Consider the following 16,950-nt stretch of genomic DNA (forward strand, 5'->3'; position numbering starts at 1 on the left):
ACCAGGCGCGCCATATCGTGGAGCTTTTGGTCGTTCCAGTCTGGGTGTTTGGCCTTGTACATGTCGCAGATAGCATTGTGTTCGCGTGTAAAAATATTGTGGAGCATAGAGAGACCAGACCACCAGTTGTCTTTAAACCCAGTGATTTCCAGGCCATCATCTCCGAATGGGAGAAGACCGTTCTCTGCGAGACGCAGCTTGCCATCAACGCCCGTGCGGATGCGTTGATTGGTTTGGGTATCGGTACCGTAGATTTGGGAGAGATCCCACCAGTGAGTGACCTTGTTTTTGAATGCGTTGGGACGAGAAGAGTTTTTCTGGGATGCATCAGGAACGCTACGCGGGAGGAACAGCTTTTGGCCGCTTGCCGCCAAGGGATCTCCTTGCGGGAGAGGAACATCGACGGGACTACCCCACGCACGTTCGTGGTCCTAATCGAATAAAATGTTGTGAGCAAAGAATACAGACTGCATGTTCATATGATAGAACGAATGCTCACCATCCAGTCATGAACTTGGAATTGAATCCAAGAAAGCACAAACATGTTGATAGTCGTGGCCGGCTTAAAGGTATCCCTCAACAACAGCTTTTGCCCGATAGCACGCGGGTTAGGCTCAAAGATTTTGCTTTCATCGGCAAAGGCCTTCTCAACAGGGATGTTACGTCCAAACCGGTATCCCAAGCTACCCATAGCAGGTTTCTCGAGATCATTGCACGTGCCGTCCAGCGTACGAGCAAAGCGATTCTCGGGTGTGCACGTTGCGACAGGATAGTCGACTGCCGTGTACGAGTCGTGAAGGTTGTTCTTCTCCGCGCGGTCTCGGAAGGTGGCCAGGTAGATTAAACCTGCAAGGAGTCCCTTCTCCCACCATTTCCTGTCGCGTTAATCACAATTAGTACACGCTAACAGAATATATAAACAAATCAACGTAATCTGATCATACCTGCCAAAAATATCCGCGGCTTGACGAACAAAGAGCGAAATAGCCGGCATTATTGCGAGCAAATGATGCTAATGTACGTAGTAGCAATAGCTCTATGGATCACGAACAGATCTATATCTATGAACTTGAAGACTGGCTGTCTATTGAGAGGATTATCGACCTGCCGACGATGGAGGGGAAATGGTCTTCAACCCTCTCCTTTTAAGTTGCGCGGAGGGCGCCAAGTACTCCATCATGACCATGGCATCCTCTGCATGAAAACGTTCAACTTTCATCAGAGTGTAAACTCTACCTGCCCAAGGAAAAGAGGAGAGTCAACCCAACTTTGCAAAGAGGCCCTGCAGTTGGCTTCCTTTCCTACTTTGGATTATCGAATACCCTGCATGGTGTGTAAAAGTTGAGTTAGTCAGAGACTGCTTGAGAACCCTTGGCGGTTGCCGAGCCTAATTTGCAATGCCACCGCAGGGGGACTATTCGGAACAACATATGCACAAGAAAGCCAAGACTCTTGCGCTTGGCATCAGACGATGGGCATTACTATGAGGAACAATAGAAGTCCCCTTACGTACGGTGTAGATCGCAGTTTGCCCTCGCCACCAGGAAAGTATGAATTTGTTGTGCGGCGGAGTTATGTTCACCGCACCGTTGGGAATTTAGAAACTTAAACCCGCCTTACAGCTTTTTTGGGTCAATTTACCAAGCATTCTTTGTGAGGACTTTTGGATGTCAGTGAGAGGTGCATGTGGATAGGGGTCCTGGCGCAATAGGCTCACCAAAAAGTTGCGCGAATGTCCTGCCAAGACTGGGGTGCACGATCTACAAAATCTGCTCTATGATGCTGGAACCCCAACCCACCTCTCACAAATCGCTACCGATCAAATCTCACCTATTGCATGGATCGGGTAGTGAATGGATTCCAAATGCCAAGATGGAAGCTGTTGAATTAGGTTTTAAGAAACTTTTGGGATTCCAGGTCGTCGGTTGTTACCAGTCTTGTGGATTTCATTTGTGACATGTACCCAAAAACTCTAAATGTCTCCAGCAACAACAATTGCTACCAATTTACAAAAAAAGGCTAAATTTTGGAACACGACGAAGCAAATTTGGTGGGTATAAGAGTAGGTTTAGCATTTCTGCATTGCCAAGACAATTTCCTAAATATTTTAAAGCATCCGCTTTTATCCCAACAACCTATGCAGCTCTTGGTCCTGTACTGACGGCCATTTTGATATCGCACACCAAGCCTCGTGGCCCGATGCAACAAAAACACAGCTTTGACGTTTTGTTACTTCTCCGCCCACTGCTTCACAAAGGATCGTAATGTAGACCTGCGCCCTTTAGACGCAGGAAATTCTTCTGCTGGGTGAAACGAAAAGAAAACGGAGGATGAAAACTGGTTAAACATCAACCCAGTTTGGATAAGATGCCCTACCTATACCCCAATGCCAAGACTTTCTCGGCGAATGCGCTATTGCTGTAGTCAAAATGGACTGAACGATGTTGGTGCGTCGTACCGATGGGTTCACTCGGGGTTCATGTCTCAACATGGCGCAAAAAGTACACGTTTACGGTTGACTGATGGTGGAATGATCTACTTTTCTGCACTTTTTGGTTTTGTTCGATGACCTACGATATTTTTAGCGGCCCGCATCTTGTCCGCACACTGTTCTTTACCTTGAATTCTTGGCACTCAGTGGACCAATTCTTAAACTCTGGCTGTTTCCAAGTCCATTTTCTCAGTCTGGTCTGGACACTCTTTGAAGTTCCATCTGTATACCTCATCTGATATACAATCCCACAATGCGCTTCTCGTCGATTGTTCCGCTGGCCTTTGGACTGCTAACTCTCCAAAACGGATTCGTCAATGCATTGCCCCAAGCTACTAGCACTACATTGGACCCTGCTCCCACAGTCCCAGCTCTTCCCGACAACTATGAAACTCTCGCAGCCGTGGAGAAAAAAGATCTGATATGGGACAGGATTCAAGGTACATCTAATTCCTCGCAAAACTGGAATGGAATTGCGGAGAGTGCCTGGCTTTTGGCTACCCTACCTCCGAGACCTCCGTTCGATATGGCAAGTGACGTGATGGTTCCTGGACGGAAGAAGTTTATTCGAAAGTGAGTGTCACTTTGGAGAAGTATCCTTTACTTCTACTTTAACACTTACATCCAGCCGCGGTGCGCACGCTCTCGTTAAACTTGTCCCAACCGAGGCTGCAAAACAATACACGGGCATCTGGGCTACTGGTGCACAAAACGGTCTTATCCGTCTGACGACGCTTGACGAACCCCCAAGCAACCCTAAGCCAGAGGACATAGTCATTGCCCCTGGTGGTTCCATCAAGTTCTGGCGAGATGGCATCCCTTCCACAAACTTATTTTTCATCTATAGTTTGGAAGGCCAGACCAGTTGGAATTACTTTGAGAACCCGTGCAGCAACCATCTCGCGCCGCCCAAAGAGCTAAAGACCAAGGTTGGAAAGAAGGTATGTTACGCTGCCAGGTACAAATAGGTCAAAACAATGCACTGATACGAGTTGTTGCTCTGGTAGTTTAACCAACGAGTTAGCCACTACTCAGAAATGACGGGAACCTCTGACTTGGCAAAGTTTACTGCCGATGGAAAACCAGTTCCACAGCCCAAAGCACCATTCCAGATCTGGTTGGTGCCCGCAGCGGGGCTTAAAGCCAACCCTCCGCCGCTGGTAGGTTTCTCACTGTTCTGCGAGTCCTTTTTTTCTAAAATTACATCTCACACCATCTTGAAATTAGACACCCGAAACAGCTTCTGCCAATTTTGCATCCCACTTCAGCGCAATTCCCGAGGGGAGTACCATATACAGCATATGGGCTATCCCGGAGCCGCAGTCCCCGTATAAAGTGGACACCGTATACCACCCCGAAACCCTTCCCAACGCAACACACATTGCTGATGTGGTCAGCGAGTCCAAGTTCACTCCTAGTTATTACGGTGACGCGCATTTGCACTTTAAGCACACTTCCTTCGATTCCGATTTGGAATTGAGGCCTGAATGGCGCGAAATTGTTCGCAGTGTCCGTGATTAGTCTGTTTAGACATGCCAGAATTTTTTAGAGGCGCTGGACGCATTATTGTCAAGACATTTTCGTTCTTAGTAGTTAGTTTAGATTGTTAAGTGCTATAGATCTATGCCATATATAGATTCAAGAAAAGATGATTGCAGATTAAACACCACAAATCTAGTCTTGCCGCAATGTTTGAGTAAGATGGCCATGACCTGACGGGACTATATCATTAACCCAACCTTACCTTTATAAAGATTGTAGAATGTTTGCCCATGTGGGCTCAATATTTACCTACTTCAAAGTTAGCTGAGTCGTTATATAAACCTTGGTTTTGGTGCCCAACCCACAGCAGTACTCGTAACCAACCCATGGCTCTCTTTACCGACATCTCGGCATGGTCGACGCCCTGAGAAGTTAACTATTGTTTAAGTTCCCACCCACTCGACTCATATTGGCCAGGCCCCCATCAAGGATGTCATTATGGTTGAACGTCGGAACATTGCTATTTCGCTATTTTTAGTTACTCGCCTACCCATCCAACGTGCTCCGGTTTGGCGCGACCACGGCACGGGATGGATTGGCTACTGCAAGGGCCTCGCCATAGGCCTCTACGGCTCTCTTGTCAGACGGACCAGTTTAGACCTGTACGCAAATCATGCCCTTCCCCTCGCTCCGCGCCTATGACGAGCAAAACTGCAGCCTGCCCCGGCTTCCTCAACGGGGAGAGACAAATGTGTCTGGTCCACCCAAAGCCCAGCCTCCGCAGCCCAAATCCGGGGCACAAAGACGAGATAATGCCGGAACGTTTACAGGGGGTGCGGCGATGGATTTGTTGACGAAGGGGGTTGCGACAAAACCAAAATGGACAATGATCACCGGGGGGGCGAGTAGAACCAAAGCGGGTCAGAGTAAAGAGAATAAATTGTCGCCTGGCTTGTCAGATAGCCAGCAGCATCCTCAGCAGCAGAGTACAAAGGCGACGAAGCTGGATGCGGTGTCATTACTTTTGCGCCATACACAGCAAGAACATAATTCGTCTCACCGGGTACTTCCTGTTGATGCTAGCTCAGCATGGGATGCCCCCCAGGTGGATCATTATGATATTCCGCGGACGGACATGTGGCCTGCTACGCGTGTGCAGGACGTGGATGACATTTCGTCCAATTCCAATATATCTTTGAGCGATGGGCGATTTCCGAGTCCTGGGACATCGGCTGGGCGCTTGGACATCGGAAAGAAGAATGTGGACTCAAAGGAGAGTCCTCCTATTTCCAGTTCATCGACTCCGTCGCCGCCGCAGCGGAGGCAGGTTCAATCGCGCAAGGAGGAGATTAACAATGATTTCGATAACCCGTCTCAGTTTTCCCTGGCTTCGGCCACTACATCGCCAGCGCCCCCGAAAACTGCCAAGAGTCCGACCAGTGCGGGCTCCGCGTCCCTTCGACGAGAGTCAAAAAGATCCGCAGCATTGAAACCGAAGCAGAAACGGGATGAGAATGAGCACATGCCGGCAGGACCGGCCAATCCGCTCAATGGAGTTATGACAGAGCCGCTAAAATCCGCCAAAACTCCTGTGCTTGAAACCCGTTCATCCCGCGTTGAACGTGGTCTCAAAAAGCCGGAAGAAGCTAGGGAAAAATTAGAAGAAGGCATCACGATTGATGAAGCGGTTCGACTCCAAACTGCTCGGCATTCTACAGGAATCAGTCGCCCCATCGAGCGTGCCGTGTCCGTCCACCAACGTGGACCATTTAAGTACGAATTGAATGATTTCGTACTGCAAAAAGGTCTGGGGCAGGGCGCATTCGCCAAAGTATACCTAGTCAAAAGACACATGGACGGACGACTATTTGCTCTGAAATCTATGAGAAAAGACCGTGTTGTCCACATGCGCCAAGTGCAGCACGTTCAAAACGAGCGGCATTTGATGGAAAAGATTCACAATCCCTTCTTGGTTGGGCTGGAAGCGACCTTTCAAGACTCGGGGCATATTTATATGATTATCGAGTATATGCCTGGCGGTGACTTGTTCAGTCAAATAAGGCGGTATGCATATTTTGAAGAACCTGTCGCGCGATTTTACGCATCCGAGGTGGCCATGGCGCTGTCGTATCTTCACAGCGAGAACATTATTTACCGGGACCTGAAACCAGAGAATGTGTTACTAGATGCGGATGGACATATAAAGTTGGGCGACTTTGGATTCGCAAAAGTCGTCGATGGAACAACGCGGACATTTTGCGGGACGCCGTCTTACATTTGTCCCGAGATTCTCATGCACAAGGAATATACCAGCGCTGTGGATTGGTGGTCGTTTGGTGTGCTATTATTTGAGATGCTTTCCGGGTGCTCACCATTCCAGGAAAGTACTGCACCAAAGACTTACGAACGCATTCTCCAAGGGCGGATTCAGTGGCCATCACATCGGTCAAAGTATTTTTCGCGGTCTGCAGAACACCTTATTACATCGTTGCTTGTGTTCTCACCCCATAAACGTCTTGGATGTGTGGACGAGAGCGAAATTCGAGACCATCCATTTTTTGCGACAGTGGACTGGAGGAAAGTCAAAAGTCGCAAACAGAGGCCGTTGATTGGTATTGGTAGTGTAAGAAGGTCATCTAGTTTTGGAGATGGCTTTTGTGCAGGTTCTGACGAAGATGGGGTTACCCAGTTTGAGATCAGTGCATGGCGTAGTGGTTCTTGGACTGCAGGAGGCGCGGCCACGCCGTTTTCTCCCGATTTGTTCAAAGATTTTTAGAAAGGTGTATGAGCCGGTCTTTTCATAGAGGCAGCATTTGTAGCTAGGATCCCTATCTGTGATGGTTTTGCATAGTTGGATAGCTAGCATAGCCGTAAATCTATGTTCGACCGAATTATGACCAGCCAGCATTTTACCTCAACTTTCAATCCTGTGTGTTCAGCGCGAGACTAAGCTTGTCACGCTGTTGCCGTAGTGATAGGTTGGTTGTGTCACTGATCCTTCCCCCTCATGTCCGTTCGGACAGACGCCCTTCCTGCCCCGGTGGACGATGTGGGGATATCTCGATCTCGCGATTCCGTCTCTTATCTCACTTGTCTCTTTCGCTGCATACACAGCAGTTAGTAACGAGCTGTCGTATCTTAGATCGGCAGTTCCGTATACAGGTTCGGAAGATGCACACCTTTTAAACAAGGAATACGTGTATGTGGAAGGGACCGTTGGCCTCAGTGGGCAAGGCGGAATCCGCGTCGGTGATATCGAAGGAGTTTTATACGAGGTAAACATGATAACATATGAAATTATTGGATATCATTCAACCAGTATCTTTTGCAGCATCGCCTGATTCGCCACTATTCAACATTCTCGGAAGTTTATGAGGACTGGCGACACCAGACTCAATCCGTTGGCACCATATTTAAGTCCGTCCCATTCTACATCCTCCGGAATAACAAGCGTGTTGCATTGGTTCCGAAATTGCATAGCCTACAACGGGGAGTAGATTTGACCGTGGCAACAACAGATTTCACCCCTCCGAATCTGAACCTTGGACAACAAGCTCTAGAGGTTTTAAGGGGCGAAAAGCACGTAGGGCTGGAAACTGGTGAGTCCCTGTTAATATTATGGCGAAAGGCGATAAATTTTGATCATGCCAACGGGAATTCCATAGTTGAGAAGATTCTTCCTGTTGGGGCACCTGTGACGATCCTCGGACAACTGCGTCAAACAACACCGCCCTCTATTATTGTCCCCGAAAATCCCAGACTCCCCTACATTATTACCTGCTCATCCTTTTCAAGTTATCTACGATCCCGTGCCACCTTTCAAAACATTTGCTGGGCATTTTCTTGCATCTCACTCTCCATCTGCTTTCTTGCGGCAGGGCGACGCATGTGGCTATGGTACATAAGACGGTGGCGTAAACGTGAGTACAAGCGGTTGAGGCAGATCAGAAAGCAGCGCGAAAGAGACGAGAGGAAGAGGCTGGAAGGTATTCCTGGAAGCTATCCGCAGGCCCCAACGGAAAAAGATCAGTGCGTAATTTGTTGGGAGGAAAAGCGCGATACTGTTCTGTTACATTGTGGGCATTACATGTTATGCGGACGATGTGCAGGAAGTTGCGTTCGATGTCCCATCTGTAGAGGGCCTATCATTGACAGGGTTCGAACCTATGACTGATTGCTGCATGTGACAATTGCAATCGGATAATGTAATCGTGGCTTGTGATTGATCTGATGTAATATACCAGTGTGTGTCGGAGATGAGACTTTTGCCCGTCAACCATCGTTGCAAGCTCCCTATAAATGTAACTTTCCAGATGACCTTTCCCGCTATACTTCTCCGGTGCAATAAGGCGTCCTTTTAAACCATGCTTCGATCAAATAAAAATCAGTCTGCGCGATCACCCGAACACTACGTCCTCATTTTCGTCCTCCTTGCTGTGGCTACCTTTACGGTGTACCTTGTTCTCACCCTTAATGCAACTTCAAAAGAACGTTATCTGGGTCATCGACCTTCCATAGTGCCATCAGAGGGATCGCGTCCATCGACTCTTCTCAACCCGTGCAACACGAGCAATAACAGGAATCCACATTTAAGAACTTTTGCAGAGAACCGAACGCCATTGTGCAACTGGAAAGTTTCGGAGGAGAAAAGGAGTTCCATTTTAATTGGCGTAATGACAATGGCGGGTAGAGTGTCCAAACGGGCGGCAATTCGACAGACGTACGCCAGGGATTCCAATGGAAATGCTCGGGTCGTTTTTGTCCTTGGGAAAAATGGGAACCCGAAAGATGACAGACTACTGGAGGAGGAGGCCAACAGGCAAGTATGACAACAACAGCAAACAGGCATAGATTAGTGGCCGAACCATTCTTGAGCTTGAATTCGTGACGTTCATTGACAGTCGTTGTTTGAAGTCGGCCGTAACGGTGTTTACTCAACTGTATGGATTGGGTCTAAAAGCCTTTTTGACAGGTACGGTGACATCATGTTCCTCGACATTGAAGAAAACGGCGACGGGGGGAAAACATTCGAGTTCTTCAAAACCGCACATCAATTGTTTGGTCTCTGCCCGTTTACGTATGTAGCCAAGGCCGATGATGATGTATGGTTCCATATCCCAAACCTACAAAAGCGGCTGGATAGTGTTGTTCAGTCCGCTAAGAAAGAAGGTGTCTATTACGGCATGTTGTTGACTTGGCAGAACGAAGAAAAGACGGATATTTTCCAGTACATGGCTGGTATGCTACATTTGGCCTCTTCAATCTCTTCAACCGTATTGACACTATTTCGCCGGCAGGTATGATCACAGCCGTCTCCATGAATATTCTTGCCTGGATTATGACCGACCCCTTCCCATACGAAAACAGGTTCGGCCCAGAAGACTGGATGACAGGCATGTGGATTCGGCATTTATGTGAGGAGCGCCGAAATAGCACGTCAAATTTCTTTGTTGCCGATGTATGTCCGTTCGCGGAGGGAATACCTCGCTACGTCTGCGAACCTCCTGAAAATGCGCATGATTATTATTACCATAAGGAAGGGATTGTAGGATTTAATCATGGGCATGTGGTGGCAGTTCATCGATTGAAGGAGGATTGGCGCTTTTGTGAAGCGGATAAGATATTGCGAGCTGGTGGGTAGCTATGGTTGCATCTGCTGCTAGTTTGCGGTGAAGATATTGTCATAGGTGCTATTATTCTCGCTATATTGATACCTTTTATCGTAATATGGCCTATATGTAATATGTGCCTACTGTAATGATTCATGTATAATAATGGAAGCTATATACAACTCACGAGGGTGAATGATGCAGTGGATAATATATACAACCCGCAAACGTTATGGCAATGCATGCCTCCGCCAAAACTCGCCACCTCTCACTCTTCATTTCCAGAAGATCGTACGACAATGTCATCAGGGGGTGTGCCATGGTCATCCGGATTCGTCTGACTATGACCAGACCATAAATCAGGTAGATGTGCAGCTAGGTTGCGTTTTGGAGTTGCTATCGGTCGAGGCGTCCCCGGTGGAAGCCACGCTTGATCAAAGTCCAACGTATCGTCTGATGAAGAGGATTCACGTGTGCGGGCGGTACGGAAACTCTCTGTTTGGGATGACAATGATTGAGACCTTTGCAGAAAACTGTGAGTTGGAGAGCGTGGAGCGGAGTGGAAATCCTCTGTGTCAATTGTCTGGGTTGACGTTGAACTCCGTCTTTGCAGGACACTCTCGCTATCGCTAGGGAACTGCGGGACTGTGTGGAAACTTTCTGTTCCAATTGTCTTTGTTGATGTTGAGTTGGTTCTTTGGAGCGCCCTTTCGTCGTCACTTGTAGGGACGGGTCCGAAAGTTGTGTTGGACGTACGGGAGAGGGAGGATGTGGGTCGTATGGTGTCCGTTATAGAAGCAAGCGAAAGAGTTCTAGCTAATTCTTGCTCATCGCAGGCGTGCTTCATGTTTCCCAATCTGCCGTCAAGTCCATCAATCTGATTCATCGCGGAACGAGAAGCAAATGGGGCCACCGAGGCCATGGAAGCACGCATACTAGCACTGTCTTCAATATCTTCGACAAGGACCGAATGACGCTTCGTTTCACCCATTACCAAAGAGGGAGTGGGCAGGGGATTTGCCTTGATGGGGGGCGGAGAAGAGATCGTTGACGATCGACCACTGTTGAGCATAGTACTCGTCATAATCCAGTCTAAGGAAGGATCTGTTTCTCTTCTAGTGCTTGGTGTAGAATCACCTTCTGCTATCGACGGTTGACCGCTGGGATGCATACTGGAGGCCCCTTCTTCTACTGGCGATTTCGTTTTTCGCTTTTCACTCCTTCTTTTCAGCGTTATCAGCACGGCTAGAAGCCCACCGCAAATTACCAATCCAATAACGCTCAGGGCGACAATAACGTGTTCTCCCAGTTTCGCAGAGTTGGCGGTACTCTCGGTGACAGCACCAGCAGATAGAGCTGATACAGATATTACCGCATCGCCAATAAAAATCTTTACTCCTTCACTGCCAGACAAAACGATGGGCGGCCTGAGATACGGTGACGACGGTGCTCCAACTTCTCCGTAGTTGAACCCCCACACCACATCCACGACAGAATTGTTATTGACACTGTAAACCTTTACGCCACCCAAGCTTGAAACTAAGAATTGCGCTCCACCGGAAAACGTTACAACAGACTGATTTGAGCATCGTATACCTCCTTCTTGGAGAAGCTTATCACTCAGCTTCCATCCTTCTACTCCCGTAGTGTTTGTGAGAGCAGTCAGTCGTCCATCATCGTACCCCGCATCAGTAAGACGCATGTTCACGCATGCGTATATCCACCCCATGGCAGCGTTTGCACCCACCAAAGCTTGTCCACCACCGAACGCAGGGACCTCCCATATCTGGCGCCAAGCCGACTCGGAGACATTGAACCCGCGAATCCATTCCCGAGCGACACCAAAAGCGATTCCACTCCATTCAGGTACAACGCGCAGAATCGGATCAGCGCCAAGCGTGGAAGGAGCGAACCCGGCTCCAATGGGTAATGTATTCCATGCAGCCGAGAATCCAAGTGAATTGCCCACCAAGTAGAAGCCTTCCGGCGTCGGTGCTAGAGAGAGTTGGAGGTGCGAAATGGGACTGAAGCCAATGGGTTTGCATTCTTGAATTGGAGGGTTTGATAAGAGGGTGTAGCGAAGGATGCACGGCTGAAGATAGCCTGAACACACAAATGCAGCAAAATTGAGCAACTTGAAAAGACTTCAAGGCAAAAAAGAAACCCACCGTGCGTAACAGCCAGCGAAAACATTGATGCCGATTTTCCATCCACTAACGGATCAAAAGCGAACCCTGGGGCCGTTGGAAACTTGTTGGTCGACAATATCCCTTCGCTAACAAAAGCTGAATAAATCGCTACAGGTTGGAGCACGTCACCAGCTACAGGGCCATCGGGGTCCAATGCCGCCCAAAGCAAGCCTACGACTGCATTTTGATTGCCTTTTGCTGATCCAAGAAAGAAAGGTGCTCGTCCAGGTGCTACATCGAGGCGATACGACCCAGGTATGGAGAAGTTGGAGAGGAGGCGCGGACCGATTGGCATTACTTCCAGACGGATGAGCTTTAGCGCTACATTCTGGGACGTCATGTTCCCAAGGGCGTACCATATCCCCCCTGCAGAATCCATTACGGGGGGAGCCACTACCTCCCATTCTGATGTGTTAAAGATGGTACGAACATACGATCGAATGGAGAGAATCTCGGAGGACGTATCGTTACTGACGTTCCACCGAAAAGGGACCTGCCCGGTTCTGTACCCGTCAAATCCCGGCTGGGCAAAACCGTCAGAGGTCCTAACGTCTATCGGGTCACCGAGGGCAATCGCCACCCAGCAAAGAAAAATAATCACTACGTTCCAACATCGTGAGCTTTGAGCGGATATCATAGGTGCTGTTCAGTGTAGGAGCTCAGAGTGCATTGGGTACGCAACAGCGGTGGGTACTCATATATTTTCACTTGCGAAAAAGCAGAGCCAGCTCTGGAACACTTCTTCACCCGCATGCAGGTTCAGGATACCTCCGTGTTTATCGAGTGCGCCAGAGGCGACGTCAGCTATTCTCAAGTGCATCTTTCCTTTTCGTTTGACACTTTGAACAAAAGTCGAGTTTCAAGGCGCGCCTTGCGGAGCGTAAGCATGGATGCAGTGTGGTTCGATTCATACATTAAAACGGAGTGGGGCATTGCAACAGCACTGTCTAAAATAAACAAAGCCGGTGGGATGGACGCAGCAAGTCGGGAAGAAAGCCTGGTTGCATGGTACGAAGCTGACAGGATTGGCTAACCGCCAGATACGAGCCAAGTTGTAGGTTTTTTGATGATATTCCCCACTTGCAGACTACGTGTTTCAGCAAGGGTGAACAGTCCTTTATGCCTGAGCAAACTACTTTCATTATCTCTGTCATCGTTCACCAACCAAGCTCATAACACGGTCTACCAAATCTTCCTCCCAATCCTCCCATTCCAATACGCTCAGATCCTGCTTCATATGCACTTCACTCCTAGTTCCTGTCAGAGGCAGGATCCCACTTTGAATTAAGCATTTGAATAGAACTTGCTCAACTGTGCACCCTTTCTTCAGCGCCACGCTTCGCACAATGTCAGATTGCAACACATGCGGGTTGGCCGTCAAGGTCCAGAAACTTTGATACGTTATATCAACGTCTGGTGAACGACACCAGCTTCGGACGTCAATATCGTATTCCGTCTCGTCATGGAACCTATTTTGGATAAATTTTGGTTTCACGCGAGCTTGGGCGTGCAAATGTTGAAGGAATGGCAGCGAGTATGCGTTCGAAATGCCGAGGTATCGGATAAGCTTTTTACTGTGAAAGTCTTCCATGACCCTCCAGACACGCAATGTATCTTGCAGAGAGTGAAGAGGCGAATGAAGGACGTAGGAGTCCACGTAGCTCGTTTGGAGATTCTCCAGTGATTTCATGAACGATTCTTTGACCTGTTCTTCAAGCGGCGCAGAAGGGTCATATGGAACGTTATTGGGATCTTGCCCTGATATAGGTGTGAACTTTGTTTGGATGAAGAGTGACTCGCGGGGAAAGGTTTGCGCGACTGCTTGAAGAGCCGAACCTATTTGGGGCTCATTGTAATGCTTGGGTTGGTTGGCTGTATCTATACCTCTAAAACCCGCAAGGAGGGCAGCTTTAACGAGAGCGTGGGTCTGGTCTTTTTTCCAGGCTGTGCCGTACAGAAGTCGAGGAACAGAAGCTGGGGGCATTTTTGCAATATGCTGGGACCTTAGGGCAAGCGATTGGAAAACAATTTCAGACATGTTAATTGTAAAAAGCTAAAAAGAAAAACAAAAAGAGACCAACCGTGAACTGGGCGGTGCTCTTTTACTCCTTCCCGGAGATGCCGGAGACCAGCTCAAGGCTGGGGGGCACGCAAGTTTCTACCCTCCTTATAGGAGAACCGGAGAACCGCGTCGCGATATGTCATCACCTGGTGGGTGCCACGACCGCGCATTGTGGAGATCGAACTCAGCGCCTTTCGGCAACTGAGAACGAACGCATTACCCCATAAGCTATCCCCACAAAGTCAAAATCATCTGGTTTCTAAAAAATTTAATTTGAAAAGATGGAAGTGGTCGGATTAACCATGATAAGGCCGACTCAGACCACACCAACGTCGAACCCTAAATATAACGGCCATTGTTGCATCGCATTGCCTGTATTATTTTCTTGGCACCAAACGGTACCAGTTCAGCTGCTGAAATGTGATAATACATTGGGTACACAAGCTGTTGGCCTAGCAACGGACATGTTCATATGTTACATAAGCCATAGTCCGCTCGTGGTTCTGTATTGTCGCCATCTACGTGCATACGGCATGTTCATGCCCTAGAGACTTCCACCAGGTCATATATTGATCACCGCGTGGCACACATGCCCCTTCCCCAAGGAAGGCCCGCCTAAGGACTGTAAGGGAGTTAAACCTCGGTCGTTCATTCAGCTTATCTCATCAGTCCAGATACCCACTGGACGGGTCCAGTTTTGTTTCTATTTTTGACATACATGCGCGAGAAGGTATATTACGAAGACGTCAAGCATCACAATTATTGCTTGACCATATGTGAAAGGGAGCACCCCCAAAGTGCACGATTAATCAGTTCGACTCATTGAGGAGCGTTGGCTGATTACTTCAAAACAAACACAATCGTAATCAATCGGAGGCTTTTCTGTAGAAAATCTCCACCACCAAAATGAGAGTTTAACCCGCGGGAATTTAAGGTGTTGATTGTTGACTGTGAGTTGGTCTAAGCACGTATGCCACAGACATACACGCACGCCCAGCGCTAGATAGTGCTCTGATAAAACCTTTCTAAAGTCTTCCTTTGAATTGTACAGGCCACAAATCATATCAGTAAATCACAATCACGTCCGCCCTCTGTATTCATTCCAACACCATCCGCCATGCCAGGACCGGCCGTCCTATCATCCACACCGCCCGTGACATCCTCAACCCAAGACCCGACCGAATGCATCCCCCCACAAGCCGATCCAGGTGTCATCCACATCCAACTCATACCCCACAGCGACACTCCTGGGCGCCCGGTCCTGGGCGATGTTGTTGAGCGGAAATTTGAAGAGGGAATGAGAGTCAGAAGCGGGAGGCAGGTCATTCGGGAAGGGGTGCCGACTGTAATGAAGGGATCAAAGCCCCCAACAGACAACGATATTTGGTATTCGAGTAAAGTGGTCAGCAGGAACCATGCGGAGATGTGGGTCAAAGATGGCCAGGTAATGTTCCAAGATTTCTTTATGCATCGACCTTTCGGAAAATTTATTTTTCTCTGTTTAGATATATATCAAAGACATTGGGAGTTCCTCCGGAACATTTTTAAATAAGATGCGGTTGAGTCCATCTGGAAAGGAAAGTCGACCGTATCCTCTGAAAGAAGGTGACATTCTACAGTTCGGTATAGATTATAAAGGAAAGCCAGATGGTGAGCAGCGGTCTGCGCCGATTTGCAAATGTCTGCCGACACGATAACAGGTTGCATCCCGGTAGATATTTATAAGAGCGTGATGGTCCGGATCGGCTTTTACGATCAGTCATGGGTACAAGCTCAAAGACGGAAAGCAAATCCCGCCAGGTACTGTGGTTTTTTTTGTCAAAGAGGTACCCACTACAGACTCACTTTAACTATGATCCTAACAGGTTCCGGACGGCTTTGAAAATGCTACTGGCAGCAGCTAACCCGTACGCCTCGGCGAACAGCGAGCAGACGCAGGAAGAATCTGGCTCCACAGATTGCTGTATCTGCATTGGGGCTATAGGTCCTTTTCAAGCTTTATTCGTTGCCCCGTGTTCGCATTGTTATCATTACAAATGTGTTCATGGACTCCTCGCTCAATCGGCGATGTTTCAATGTCCTATGTGTCGTCAAGTCGCGAATCTAGCTGCAAGTGTTTCCATGGACAGCTTGTTTGATGATGAAGATGAGAGTGCTTCCAGTGTTGCTGGGGATTCCATAGGTAGGAAAATGGGACAACTGCGAGCAGGTGAGGACAACCCCGATGCAACGTTATCAGCTGCCCAGAACGCCATTCAGAGATTGCAGCAATCTGGTCAGCCGGGTAGCGGTGATGTTACACCCCGCAATGAACGTTCGGGAACACCTGCGCCCATCTCCCCGGAATCTGACACATCAGGACGGAGTACTCCAAATCCGCTCGGGGAGCCATCCACTCGACGACCACACTCCGGGGGTGCAAGTGTGGGCGGGCAACAATCTGGGGCCTCAACCCCCGATAGATCGGTGGCATCGCCTACCGCCCGCGCCCCCAAACGTCGCTCAAGCATCACGAGCAAGATCAACGCTCTTCTACGCCGTGGTCACAGGGATACGAGTAGTAGTAGTACACACCACGAAGAACCGTCTCCGCCACCGGTACCCATCCGTGAAGAAAGTTTGCGGCGTTCAGAGCCGCCGATTCCCGATGAAAATGATGAGCCTCCCGTTTCTCCAGTGTCGCCCACCAGTGAGGAAGGCCTGAAACGGAACATGACGGCTCTCACTTCAGTGGCAGGAATGGACCGGGATCGGTCTACACATGATATACATGAGGACGCAGAAGGTGGAAATGAGGGTGATATCAGTAATGAGGACCAGTAATGAGAGATACATAGGGACGAGTGAGAGGATTAGCTATCGTGTCGGGAACTCTTTGTCGCATGAAGATGGCTAGTGTAAAAGTGGTGGTTCTTTCTCCTGAGAGCCCGCATGGTTCAGTGTGACCTAGTAGTGTAATCAGATGTGATTTTCCGGATGAGATCTAGGTCTGCTTTGCCATTCAGATCAAGTACGTTGTTTGTTGTGAACATTTTGACAATACATCTTTATGCATACGACGAAAAAACAATCTGCCGGGAACGCAGAGGTGCATTTCCGATGAGATCTATACCGGCA

The 16,950-nt window shown here is 48.6% G+C and overlaps 8 protein-coding genes across 9 annotated transcripts in view; 5 read left to right on the forward strand and 3 right to left on the reverse strand.

Moving 5' to 3' along the window:
* The window catches only part of SPPG_05157 (uncharacterized protein), a 2,433-nt gene extending 1,328 nt beyond the window's left edge, over positions 1-1,105 (reverse strand). The window contains exons 1-3 of the mRNA XM_016753382.1: positions 945-1,105; positions 500-875; positions 3-431 (exon numbers count right to left, since the gene is read on the reverse strand). Coding sequence (XP_016607819.1) covers positions 3-431; positions 500-875; positions 945-994 — 855 coding nt within the window. The 5' untranslated portion in view covers positions 995-1,105. The remainder of the gene's footprint in view (positions 1-2; positions 432-499; positions 876-944) is intronic.
* A 1,194-nt stretch (positions 1,106-2,299) lies between these two features.
* Positions 2,300-4,164, forward strand: SPPG_05158 (uncharacterized protein). Its single transcript, XM_016753383.1, has 4 exons — positions 2,300-3,064; positions 3,120-3,432; positions 3,499-3,651; positions 3,719-4,164. The coding sequence occupies exons 1-4, from the start codon at positions 2,745-2,747 to the stop codon at positions 4,010-4,012; spliced, it is 1,080 nt and encodes a 359-aa protein (XP_016607820.1). The 5' UTR covers positions 2,300-2,744; the 3' UTR covers positions 4,013-4,164.
* A 482-nt stretch (positions 4,165-4,646) lies between these two features.
* SPPG_05159 (AGC/PKA protein kinase) lies at positions 4,647-6,890 on the forward strand (the record flags this gene model as incomplete). Its single annotated transcript, XM_016753384.1, has 1 exon — positions 4,647-6,890. One exon carries the CDS (start codon positions 4,647-4,649, stop codon positions 6,747-6,749), a length of 2,103 nt encoding a protein of 700 aa, XP_016607821.1. The 3' UTR covers positions 6,750-6,890.
* A 130-nt stretch (positions 6,891-7,020) lies between these two features.
* On the forward strand, positions 7,021-8,110 carry SPPG_05160 (uncharacterized protein; the record flags this gene model as incomplete). The annotated part of the gene is made up of 4 exons (XM_016753385.1): positions 7,021-7,248; positions 7,305-7,572; positions 7,639-8,002; positions 8,083-8,110. The coding sequence occupies 4 exons, from the start codon at positions 7,021-7,023 to the stop codon at positions 8,108-8,110; spliced, it is 888 nt and encodes a 295-aa protein (XP_016607822.1).
* Positions 8,111-8,337: 227 nt separating this feature from the next.
* SPPG_05161 (uncharacterized protein) lies at positions 8,338-9,614 on the forward strand (the record flags this gene model as incomplete). Its single annotated transcript, XM_016753386.1, has 3 exons — positions 8,338-8,796; positions 8,875-9,211; positions 9,271-9,614. The coding sequence occupies 3 exons, from the start codon at positions 8,338-8,340 to the stop codon at positions 9,612-9,614; spliced, it is 1,140 nt and encodes a 379-aa protein (XP_016607823.1).
* A 49-nt stretch (positions 9,615-9,663) lies between these two features.
* SPPG_05162 (uncharacterized protein) lies at positions 9,664-12,602 on the reverse strand. Its single transcript, XM_016753387.1, has 2 exons — positions 11,751-12,602; positions 9,664-11,685 (listed from the first exon to the last, which is right to left on the reverse strand). Exons 1-2 carry the CDS (start codon positions 12,406-12,408, stop codon positions 9,851-9,853), a joined length of 2,493 nt encoding a protein of 830 aa, XP_016607824.1. The 5' UTR covers positions 12,409-12,602; the 3' UTR covers positions 9,664-9,850.
* Positions 12,603-12,671: 69 nt separating this feature from the next.
* SPPG_05163 lies at positions 12,672-13,934 on the reverse strand. 2 transcript variants are annotated; one of them, XM_016753388.1, is made up of 2 exons: positions 13,853-13,934; positions 12,672-13,774 (listed from the first exon to the last, which is right to left on the reverse strand). In XM_016753388.1, exon 2 carries the CDS (start codon positions 13,753-13,755, stop codon positions 12,922-12,924), a length of 834 nt encoding a protein of 277 aa, XP_016607825.1. In that variant the 5' UTR covers positions 13,756-13,774; positions 13,853-13,934; the 3' UTR covers positions 12,672-12,921. The 2 variants fall into 2 exon arrangements, with proteins under 2 accessions (XP_016607825.1, XP_016607826.1); XM_016753389.1 differs by having other exon boundaries at positions 12,672-13,865.
* Positions 13,935-14,571: 637 nt separating this feature from the next.
* SPPG_05164 (uncharacterized protein) lies at positions 14,572-16,897 on the forward strand. The gene is made up of 5 exons (XM_016753390.1): positions 14,572-14,783; positions 14,885-15,277; positions 15,339-15,483; positions 15,549-15,633; positions 15,699-16,897. Exons 2-5 carry the CDS (start codon positions 14,951-14,953, stop codon positions 16,654-16,656), a joined length of 1,515 nt encoding a protein of 504 aa, XP_016607827.1. The 5' UTR covers positions 14,572-14,783; positions 14,885-14,950; the 3' UTR covers positions 16,657-16,897.
* Positions 16,898-16,950: the final 53 nt, after the last annotated feature.

The sequence above is a fragment of the Spizellomyces punctatus genome (assembly GCF_000182565.1).
Source record: "Spizellomyces punctatus DAOM BR117 chromosome Unknown supercont1.8, whole genome shotgun sequence".
NCBI classification, from domain to species: domain Eukaryota; kingdom Fungi; phylum Chytridiomycota; class Chytridiomycetes; order Spizellomycetales; family Spizellomycetaceae; genus Spizellomyces; species Spizellomyces punctatus.

Coding starts and splice junctions, on each gene's coding strand:
- SPPG_05158 (XM_016753383.1), top strand. CDS start 2,745: ATGCGCTTCTCGTCGATTGTTCCGCTGGCCTTTGGACTGCTAACTCTC. Junction 3,065..3,119: donor CGGAAGAAGTTTATTCGAAA/GTGAGTGTCACT, acceptor ACTTACATCCAG/CCGCGGTGCGCACGCTCTCG. Junction 3,433..3,498: donor AGACCAAGGTTGGAAAGAAG/GTATGTTACGCT, acceptor TTGCTCTGGTAG/TTTAACCAACGAGTTAGCCA.
- SPPG_05162 (XM_016753387.1), bottom strand. CDS start 12,408: ATGATATCCGCTCAAAGCTCACGATGTTGGAACGTAGTGATTATTTTT. Junction 11,686..11,750: donor TTCGCTGGCTGTTACGCACG/GTGGGTTTCTTT, acceptor TTGTGTGTTCAG/GCTATCTTCAGCCGTGCATC.
- SPPG_05163 (XM_016753389.1), bottom strand. CDS start 13,809: ATGTCTGAAATTGTTTTCCAATCGCTTGCCCTAAGGTCCCAGCATATT.
- SPPG_05164 (XM_016753390.1), top strand. CDS start 14,951: ATGCCAGGACCGGCCGTCCTATCATCCACACCGCCCGTGACATCCTCA. Junction 15,278..15,338: donor TGTGGGTCAAAGATGGCCAG/GTAATGTTCCAA, acceptor TTCTCTGTTTAG/ATATATATCAAAGACATTGG. Junction 15,484..15,548: donor TTATAAAGGAAAGCCAGATG/GTGAGCAGCGGT, acceptor GCATCCCGGTAG/ATATTTATAAGAGCGTGATG.